Source organism: Zonotrichia leucophrys, chromosome Z (assembly GCF_028769735.1).
Source record: "Zonotrichia leucophrys gambelii isolate GWCS_2022_RI chromosome Z, RI_Zleu_2.0, whole genome shotgun sequence".
Classification (NCBI taxonomy): Eukaryota; Metazoa; Chordata; class Aves; order Passeriformes; family Passerellidae; genus Zonotrichia; species Zonotrichia leucophrys.
Window position 1 is genome coordinate 73,773,677 of NC_088200.1, and position 10,875 is coordinate 73,784,551.

At 41.2% G+C, this 10,875-nt stretch overlaps 1 protein-coding gene across 4 annotated transcripts in view; it reads right to left on the bottom strand.

The window, feature by feature from the left end:
- FSD1L (fibronectin type III and SPRY domain containing 1 like) overlaps positions 1-10,875 on the bottom strand; it is a 40,151-nt gene that overhangs the window by 12,611 nt on the left and 16,665 nt on the right. For all 4 annotated transcript variants that reach the window (XM_064735626.1, XM_064735625.1, XM_064735624.1 and 1 more), the window contains exons 5-7: positions 4,922-4,944; positions 1,844-1,965; positions 108-317 (exon numbers count right to left, since the gene is read on the bottom strand). In XM_064735626.1, the coding sequence (XP_064591696.1) occupies positions 108-317; positions 1,844-1,965; positions 4,922-4,944 (355 nt within the window). The remainder of the gene's footprint in view (positions 1-107; positions 318-1,843; positions 1,966-4,921; positions 4,945-10,875) is intronic.

Below are 10,875 nucleotides of genomic sequence, written 5' to 3' on the forward strand. Positions count from 1 at the left end.
CTATATTGGAAGCTTCATTACATGCAGAAAAATGGGCATTCTGCAAAACTTCCAAGCATAAAGAGTTATATCAATATTCTTGAGTTTCAAGCATAAAAAACCTTTACCTGATAATGTGTACTGAGTAGCTTTAATGTAGTCAACCAGCTCCCAGCGCTGTTCCCCTTTTAGTCGAGGGAGCCCATCAAAGTTGGTTTTCCTATACTCCAGCACAAAATGATCAATTCTGCTGTCCTCCTCAGGCATCCTCCACGATATTGTTATGCAGTTGTCAGCAACCAGACACGCTGCTACATCTATCTCTGGAGCTTTAGGGACTGCAGAAACACAAGCACACAGGTCAGTCTGAAAAGGCTAGAGTAGAGTGGACTTAAAAATATGAACCTACAGGAACAACACCAAGAAGCAAACTTCTGTTCCTATGTCTGTGGAAGGTAAATTCAGCTGCACCCCTCACACAGCATCACTTATTTTCATCACTACAGACATTAATATTTTGCACTAGTTTCTCTTCAGTTACCCAGTTTTCCTTTCTTTTCACCCCTTTGCCTTGAAAGGAAGGGGGAAACAGTTCCTAAGTTCCACTAAAGACTGAAGTTTTGTTTACAGGCAACAAAATTCTACTTACATGAAATCAAAGAGCACTTAAGTCTGTGGAAAAAAAGTTTTGAAAAAGAAGGCATTTAGATAGTATTTGTAGAGTCTAAAGTACATGCAAGGAAGACTTTTGCTGCAGGAAATGAAAAATAAGTTTTACTGTTATCAGTTGGAGCTTTTGGTGTCTGAGTAATTTGGAAGCACAGCACTACAGCAGAAAAGGCAAGATTGATATCCTGACAGTGAATTTTCCTGTTAACAAATCAGAGGCCCATTTCAAATTCCTATATATTTAACAAGGAAAAATGTATAAGAGTCACACTAAACAATACCTTTACCGAGATGCAAAACTTTGCTCACACTTGCTGTTAGATCTTTGCACTGTGAAATGCAGGGCAGTGATTGACACCCAGAGTCCAAGACTAGAAGGTGAATTTCTGCCTGGACACTGCCAGATGACCACTAGGAATAACAGTGGTCATTTACCACACCTGCTACCACATACTGTATCTGCAACACATGGGGCAGAAATGAAAACTGATGCTGCCAAGTCCTTAACAGATTTGGATTCGTGACCTAGAGACGAAACAACTTTACATCCCTGCCAGCAGTGCTCTTGTCAATATATTCTCAGTAACAGCCAAGGGCAAAGTGCTTTAGATTGGAAAGCAATAGGATTAAAAAGGCATGAAAGATACACGCTGGTCTAATGCACCCAAGTTTACTATCAAACAGGAACAGATGGATTAATACACAATTTGTAATATGGAAGTATCACTGAATAGTGGACTGTCCCTCACCTGTATTGCAGACTATGTCACCACTCTAGCAAGCAATGTGTAAGTTTACGGTTTCACACATAACACTCCTGCACATGAGCAGGACTTTGGAGTGTCATTCAGGATCAAGCTGTCATGGACAGTCTTAAGAAACCTCAGCTAACTTCACAGAGTACAGAGGAACTGACAACTCATGAAAAAACATGGTCCAGAAGACTCACTCTCACTTCTGAGACCAATACTGTTTTCCAAAATGGTGTCTTGTGTAGAAATCAACACAATAAAACTAGAAAACTCTCATCCTCAAGGTATCCAATTTAACATACAATGAGTAAGAATGAGTTTAGATACTATGAAAAAATTGCTTATTAGAGTGAGAGAGGTGTAATTTTCTTTTGTTTGGTTGGTTTAAATATAGCAAGCTGTTCACGTAGCAACAAATTAAACTCACTGAATATGGTTTTTACCTGGCAAAAACTTCACAGCTTGGAGCATCCTCTTCTCCAGGGCAAAGTCCACCATCATATGAGTCATACTGTCACTGACTTTCGGTTTCAGAGAGAGGCGGAATGCTGAAGCCACTGTGACACTGAAGCCAAGAAAGCAGCATTAGCAAAATGTATTTCCTATTGTCAAGTCCCATATCCCATTTTCCCAAACAGCAATCAGACAATCTGTACCACTGACGTCAAACCACTGATCAAAGGTTAGAACATTTTTCTAACACATAATTGTTTACCATTTAGCACACTCAAAATAGAAAGTTTTGCTAATGTGACTGTCTCAGAATAATGATGTGAGCTACCAGTTGTTCCATATTACTAAGCAAATAAATACTAAGGAGATGACTAGAGATGAGTTTAAAACTCTTAACTAGTGACAAAAAAACCTGGATAAGAAACAAAAAAACCCTCACATCACTTGACCTAGATTCACCAAGTACGAAAAGTCTGAAGTAGTGCAAACTCAGGATCATGTTTGTGCATTTCTAAACAGAAATTAACAAGATGACTATGCTGATATTATATCTATCTATTACCTTATCAGGGGATTAAGAGATTTTTCAAGCTGTGAATTAGAACATGCAAGCACCAGACCAGTTTTCCAAGATACACTAAACACTGAAGGACCTTAATTCAACAAAGGAAATGCAGGGTCCTGTAGCTGGGCAGGAATAACCCCAAGCACCAGCACAAACAGCTCTGCAGAGAAGGACCTGCAGCTCCTGGGGGACAAAGAGCAGTCCCTGAGCCAGCAGAGTGCCCTGGGGACAAGGAGGCCAAGGGGATCCTGGAGTGCCCTTGGGAGGGCATTGCCAGCAGGTCAGGGAGGGATCCTGCCCCTCTGCCCAGCCCTGGAGGCACCTCTGGAGGGCCGTGTCCAGCTCTGGATCCTCAGGGCAGGAGGGACACCGAGCTCCTGGAGAGGGCCAGCCAAGGCTGTGGGGGCGAGGAAGGGCCTGGGGCATTTCCCTCACCAGGAAAGGCTGGGGGAGCTGGGGCTGCTCAGCCTGGAGAGGAGCCCCAGCTGAGAGGGGCCTCAGCCCTGGGTGTCCCTTTCTGCAGGGTGGGGCAGAGCAGGGTCCAGGCTCTGCTCTGTAGGGACAATGGGACAAGAGGAATGGGCAGGGACTGATCCCAGGAACTTTCAGCTGGACATGAGGCAGAACTCCTTCCTGTGCAGTGACTGAGCCCTGAGAGGCTGTGGAGTTCCTCTTCACTGGAGATATTCCAGGACCTGGACACAATCCTGTGCCACATGCTCTGAGGTCACCCTGCTGGGGCACGGAGGTGGGATCAGATCAACCACCATGGCCCTTCCAACCTGACCCATCCTGGGATTCTGTGAAGCACAGCTCCCATTTCCACTCCTGAAATCTTAGCTGAATACTATTATGAAGGCTCCCAAGACATTTTTGTACTCCAATTACACTACCAAAAAATCCCAATAAAAAACAAGGCTCTCATGTAATTTTCTAACTCTGAAGGTACCAGGCTATGAAGCAGATTTTGAGTAACACTGATTCAGACAGCACAGAGATCCCAACTCCTCCTTTAAAAAAAAGATTCTCAACTACAAAGTAATATATACACCACAAAAGTCAACTGCCAAGACCCGAATGCATTTTACACCCACTGATGTGTGGTGCCTTTAGAACACCTAATACATACTCCTTCGTGCACTCCACTACTATGTAAGAGAGATTGCATGCTAACCACAGATACATCAAAGAACACTGAAAACCAAAAAATATCTGGTAGTGTGGAAGGAAGAGGAAATGTGAAGTTGGATATTAAAGCTATATGCAAGTAAGGAGTGATGAGCTTTGCAATTTTGGGGTATGAGACAGTTGTGAGACTGAGCTGAACATCATGAAAGACAATTCAATTGATTTCCCAAGACAAAGCTCATGCTCTGAAATTCAGCACGGGCTGCCTAGCACATCAGTGCTCAGCCAGATGGGTAGAGAAAATCTCTCCTTAAGGAAGAATAATCCTCTTATTAGCAGCAAGAGAACACCAGGGAACAGCGGGCTTCAGACAACTTTTCACCTTCTGCTCAGACACCAGTCTTGGATAGAGAACCACAAAGGATTTGGTGATAATTTCAAATTTCAGGATAATTTCAGGAAACCACAAGAGGATACTTATTACTGACAAAAAGTACTAAACATCACTGACACATCCACTCTCCCTCTGATCTGTTAAGGATACCAAATCTTTACCTCTGGAAAAGCAAAGATTAAATTAAACTCTAACAATTACTCATTTTACACAGAAGTTCAGAGAATGTAGTAAATCAGAGCCTTCACTGAAAACCCTGAACATTGAAAGCTAACCTATTTGGTCCAAAAAAGCAACAACATCCTGTCAGCTGCTTCTCAAAATATTATGTACATCATAGAAGCTTTTCTGAACCAAAAGGTCATACTCTTGGAATAGAGTTCACATTCTTCCAAGTGAAGAAAATGGCCTTAGTATTGATTTTGATACAGCCAAATTTTGCTTTTTAAACAATTGTTCAAAGAGAAGCTATCAGAAATAATTTCATGGTACTAGTGTAACCAGAAGTATTTAAACAGCTACAAGACTTTTTACATTTTGAAGAAAAATTAGCTACCAAAGTCTTTAAGTACTTGAAAAACAAAAAAAACCCAACAAGATTCTCTCACAACTAAAAGGGTCAGAGTCAGCTTGAAACATTGTTAAATTTCAGCCATGAGGTATTAATAATAAGCTTATTAACAATAATAATTAATGATATACATATATATTCAAAGACAATAATTGCAGCAGCAGCTGATGCAGAGCTCCACTTTCCTGCATCAGAAATATCTTTTTATTTAAAGTTATGGAAAGCCAAGAAAAACCATACTACATGAGCAGCACAGAAGTTTTTAGTTCCCTCTAAGAAGTTGTGATAACTAACACTTAGGAAAGAGTCAATGAATTTGATTAAAGCTGACTATGGCCCTTTTACAGTAAATGCATTTTCAAGGATAAGATTAATTCAAAGACACAAAAGTGATAGATTTTGTACTGTACCTATCTTTGATCTGTCTGGAAGCCTTGATGCATGTCAGGGAGAAGAGAGAAAAAGTAGTTAGTATTTCCATGCAAGTATCAATGGCAGTAACATGCAAGAAGGCCAAGAACAATCTCTGCTGCATTGCTCAGATTTAAAGCTCAAAATGAGTTTAACATTTTCCTCAAAATGAACTGCCCCGTGAAGCATGTTAATAGCATGGGTTAGCACAGCAACACTGTAACATCTGGTAGGGAAAAAAACTGATTTCCAGAACCACACCAAACCAACTCCAAATTACTCAACTTTCTGAGTGTGACTTTGTGTTCTCAGATTTCTCTTAATCAGAGTTACTATCCATGGCTTTTTAAAAGAGCTACAGAACGAAGCCATTAACATTTAACTGCCATGTTATTTTCTGTGAAACTAAGTGCTTATTTGTGACATTAACCATGCCTTACTTGCTGAACTACACACCCTGGATGGATGCCCTGAGCAATAAGAAAAAAGCAAGTTATTCTACCTTTTGTTCCAAAAGTTTGAAATTGTTGTTGCAAAGGTATAATAAAACTCTCTGCATGTCAGCATTCAAAATAACAGCAATTAGCTCTTCTCAAATAATAGCACTGAAGCAGATGCAGAAATGATGACATTTAAAAGACAAATATCAATTGCTATGTTGAAAGGCAAAAATTCTCTCTCCTTCACCAAAATGAGTTGCAAACTTAAGAAAAAAGTTATTGCTGAAGTAGTGAGGGCTTGTTGTGTCTGTTGAAGTCTTACTTCAACACTGCTCCTTGATCCAGTTGCTCACTCAGCTGAATTATTTTCCCTTTCAAAGAGACAAGAATCATCAGGCAGCTTCCCAGTTTGAAGTAAAAAGTGGAGAACTTCCCAATTTTTCACTAAATACAAATCACACTGAGAAAAATAAATAGAAAATCAGGCTGTCCCTGCTACAAAATTGATTATATATGTGATAAATAGGTATGATTCGTGCTGATAAAAATTGAAACAGTAATCAATATTGATACAGTAATTAATAGTTGAGAATAAAATAGTTAAAAGTAGTAGTGCACAAGAGGAGAGGGAGAGGAGGGGCTGCACCCCCCCCTTCCCAGCAGATGCTCTCAAGGACCACAGGAAGAGGCTGAAGATGCAGTTGCTAAAAATGAACAAGAACCTGGTTGGGTCCCAGAAAATGCTAATTATAAGGGATTTATTGCCTTGATATGTAGATGCAGTGATATGTTAGTCCTGGCTTACATTGTACTGGCTTGGTGTGCATGTGTAACCCAAAGGTGAATTAAAGGACAAAGAGGAAGAGGAGAGGTCTTCATCCAAAACGACCCCCCAAAGACTTGTGCAACCACCGAACTGAGTGGTGGCGCACGCGCAATAAAGGTAATAATGTAAAAGGTAATAATGAGGGCGGAGATAAAAATATGATGAACCGAAAATGGGAGGAGATAGTATTGACACATAGCATATAAGGGGTGATTTTCACTTGGCAAGCTTGTACTTGAGGTGGCACATGGGTCCATGAGCCCTGCGCTCTGTACCCCTCTGCTACCTTTTGCTTATGCGCTATTATTGGGACCAAATTATCCCTTATTTTAATTGAATTATATTGTATCCAATTTTATTTTTTTTATTTTAACTATACAATTAAAATTGTTACTACTTTTAATATTGTTTAGATTTTTTTTTTTTTTTTTGATAGGATAATTCAGCAAGCATAACAATTTTGGTGCCGAAACCTGGGACTCTTTTAACTCCGGGGAGGTGGATAGCTTCTGGGAAGGAGCTCCCCACCAGAATTTTAAGTGGTCCCAAGGCTAGACCACTCTCCCTTGGGAAAAGAGAGTCCTTTTTACAATAACGCATAAGCAAATTAGTTTTTAAGAGCGCACAAGAGAGGCTCCCATCAGAGTGCCAGCTTATAGGAGAGAGAGTACCTATAGAAAACTGCTTTGTGCACAAAGACCCTCGTGAGAAAAGGAGGCTGTGAGTATCACGAAGTTTTGGGTCGGGGGGCGGCTGTATGTGTGTGTGAGTGTGTGTGGAGCGTCTGAGACGGGGGCTGGGCAGTCCCGGACTCCCGAAGCAAGTGGGACCTCCCAGTACCGCGTTTTCGCGCCCTCCGAGAGGAGGCCGGCCGGGAAAGGAGGGAAGCGAAAGAAAAGTGAAAGAGTGGGGACCCCGGGAGGGTTTGACCCAGGGGGAAGAAGGGGATCCCTGGTCCAGGCACCTGTGGGAAGGTCCTTGGGCAGGACGGATTGACTCAGTAGGGAGACTGAGAGAGCGAATGAATAGGTTCAATTTCCTTGGAGGGGTTGGTAGCAGGCAATTTAGTATGTGATTAGATGGTGAGAGGACGGGGCTAATAGATTTAGAAAGAGGGAGAGAGGAGTGGAACAAGTAGATTGCAGAGGGAGACATAGGAGTGGAACAGGTAGATTGAAAAGGCAGTGTGACAGAGTAGTAGGTGAGGAAGTTGAGCCACAAGCTGAGTGTGGGAAACTAAGATTCTCCTGGTACCGGGGACTTCTTAGTTTGTTGCCGCCAGAAATGGGTCAGGGAAAAAGCAAGTTCCTTGACCCAGGGGCTGCGGATTGTGTGAAAAATTCACAGGGGTTTGAGGTATCTGGGAACCGTGAGGAGGGTTCTCAGGGGGGGAGCGTTCCTCAGGACAGCCCACTGGGGATGTTAATGCGGTTTTGGGATGAATGGGAATCCCGAAGGGAAGAAAATCAAGAAATTCAGAGGGCAGTGCCTAAGAGACATAATATAGGAAAAGTTTCGAGTGAGCATCAGAAAAAATATGAGTCACCGGTAGAATGGTTAAAAAGATTAAAAAGAGACTTGCAATTATATTCAGGTATAGATATTAATACTGCAGTAGGGCAGGTTCTGTTAAAAATTCAGTTTGTGACCAGATCTTGCAGTGACATTAGGAAAAAGCTGGAAAAATTAGAAGATTGGCAGGACAGGGGACTGCAAGAGTTACTGAGAGAAGCACAAAGGGTGTTTGTAAAGAGAAATGAGAAAAAGCAGAAAGCAGATGCCAGAATTTTGGTGGCAGCAGTTCAAGAAATGCAGGCAGCTTTGAATATAGAAAAATCAGCAGGGAAAAACAAGCAGTGGATGTCAGGATCTAATTTTAGGAACACAAGAGCTGTGCATTTTTCCCGCCACAAGAAAAGACACTTAAAAAATTCTTGCCCCACTTTGAAGGGTGCAGGACCCACCTGTTTTTATTGTCATAAAAAGGGGCACATGAAAAAAAATTGCAGCAAGAAACAGCAAGATGAGAAAACTTCTCAGGAGAATCAGAGAGGGCAAGAGCTTTGTTTAATGAGGAGGACCGAATTACAACCAGAAGAGCCTTTGATAATAAAACTAAAAGTAGGTCCTCAGAGTGAAGAAGTTGTATTTTTAGTAAATACAGGAGTTTCTCGGTCAACAGTGACAAAATTACCCCAGGGATGTGAGATAAGTGATGAGCAAGTTTCAGTAATCGGAATTACGGGAGATGCTTTCCCCGTTCATGTAATAAAAGGAGTGCAAATTGAAACAGATGACCAAGTTGGAGTAAATGATTTATTGTTTATACCAGAGGCCGAGAATAATTTGTTAGGCAGAGATCTAATAATAGCCTTAAATTTACAGATAAAATCCTGTGAAGGAAAACTTAAAATTTATTCTTTAACTGAAGAAGATAATCTAGAAATTAATGACACAGGTTGGCATTCAGGTGGAGAGGGAAAAAGTTCAGGATAAAGGAGTCTGGTCCCCTTAGTCCCTCTTGGTCAGCACAAGCCTGTGAATTTATGCGTTACTCTGTACATTATTAATACTAAAAGGGCAAGAAGGGACTATTTATACAGACTCCAAATATGCTTTTAGTGTAGTACATACTTTTAGAAAAATTTGGAAAGAAAGGGGACTTATAAACACTCAAGGGAAAGGGTTAAGAAACGGGGGATTGATAATTCAGATACTTGAAGCTTTAAAGGGCCCAAAGAGAATATTAGTTAGAAAGAAATAATTTGGCCAACGAAGAAGCAAAAAGAGTGACCTTAAGAAAAAGAGATACTGAAATCATGACCTTACAAAAAAATAGAAATTCAGCAAGAGACACTCTCCCTTCTGCTAGCAGACCTGGCAGCTATAAGGACATTAGGAGCAATATTGTTGGAACATGTGTGAGTCTATCCGAAAATCCTTCATTTTTGCCTCACAATTGTAATGAAAAACTGTTGAGCCAGTTGGGAAAGAAAGTCTCATGAAACCTAATTTCGGCCACCCTTCCCCCAAAGAAAAACGGTGTATTTTTGGGGTGCAGTCCGCCTGTCCTTTGAGATCTCCCCGAGACGTGCACCAGTGAGCTTCAACGGCTGGACCCCAGAAAGACGACGACACGTTTTGGTAGCTATACTTTACCTGACCCTTCTTTCCTCCCTCTTCCCTTGTCTTACCCTTTTCTTCCCCAGATTCCCTAACCAAACACATATTCAGCTGTGGTTATTATCAATAAAATTGCATTGTGTTGATTTGTTACTGCAAAGCCCCTGTGCCTTGTTGGGTTTTTTTGTTTTGCACCAAAAAATCATCCGTCGCCCGTTCATTCGGGCAGACCTCGACATTAACTGGCGTCACAGAGAGGATTCTGGTAGCCAGTGGGATTTTGCCGGTTCTGTGTAGTCTGTATCAGGGGAAAGAAAGATCTGCCCTGAAAAAGTGTTTGATTCTAATCTCCCGCAGACTGCACACATCAAAGCCAAATCTCATGCTCAATTGAGCACTCAGGCTCCGGAATTGACACAAAAGATATTTTCGGTGCAAAAGCAGGGGAAACTGTTACTATCACTACTGTTGCTGATCTGATACGGGCACTGACACCGACACTGATACTGCTCCTGATCCTGATATTGATGCTGTTACTGATATTGATATTGATACTGTTATTGTTGTATTTGAGTTGAATCTGAACCTGTTACTGTTGTTACTGCTGTATTTGTGTACCTAGACTGTCTAAAAAGGAAGGAACAGACCTGAAGAAATTAAGCTGTGCCTTTTAGACAGATATTGTCCCTTCACCTACACAGGGGAGTGAGGGGCGGCCCAGTGAATGCTGAGTGGCTTTCCTCCTGTTCTAGGTTCTGGTCCCCTCACAAAGAAAACACTTGTGTGTGTGTGTAAGTGCATGTATCTGGACTGTCTGGAAAGGAAGGGACAATCTGAAGCAATTAACACAGTGCCTTCCAGACAGATTTTGTTTCTTCAGCTATCTAGGGAGACGAAGGGGACAAAGAGGTCTGTATGATTGTGTAACTTGAGTTAGCAAATCAGCTCCCTGGTATAGTTTTGGTCCCTTCACACAAAATGAATGAAAATCTCAATCCTAAAGCAAAAGCTGATTTTTACTCGTTGCTTGCTAAACACAATGCAAAACCGTCATCTGGCGGAGAAACTTGGGTAGAGAACAATTGGTTTAATTTAGAAAATGTCATTGATAGAATATGTTCTCTGCAACACAAATCAAAATTCAAAATGGGTAAAAATAAAAACATTCTTTGCTCAGTCCTCGGAGCATGTCTCACTGCGGCCATAGAAAACCGCTGTAAACGGAGAAGTGAGGAAATGGTAATTATAGATTCCCTTCAAAATTTAGTTGAAATCTTGCAAAAACAGTTAAATGAGGACAGAAATGAAATTTACATGCTGCGAGCTGCTCTCAGGGAAGAACACACCAAAAACATACACAAAATCAACTCCTCTACAGAGGAGGAAGAAAAAGGAACACCTTGCATTAAAAAAATTTACCCACACAAAGAGCTCGAGGCAGCAAAACAAAACTATTCTTACAAAGAATCTGAAACAGTTAAAAACTGTGGGGAAAATTGCTGTCCTCATTTGAGACCTTTTATTAAAACTGAATATAATTACATTAATGATGAAGACCTGGATC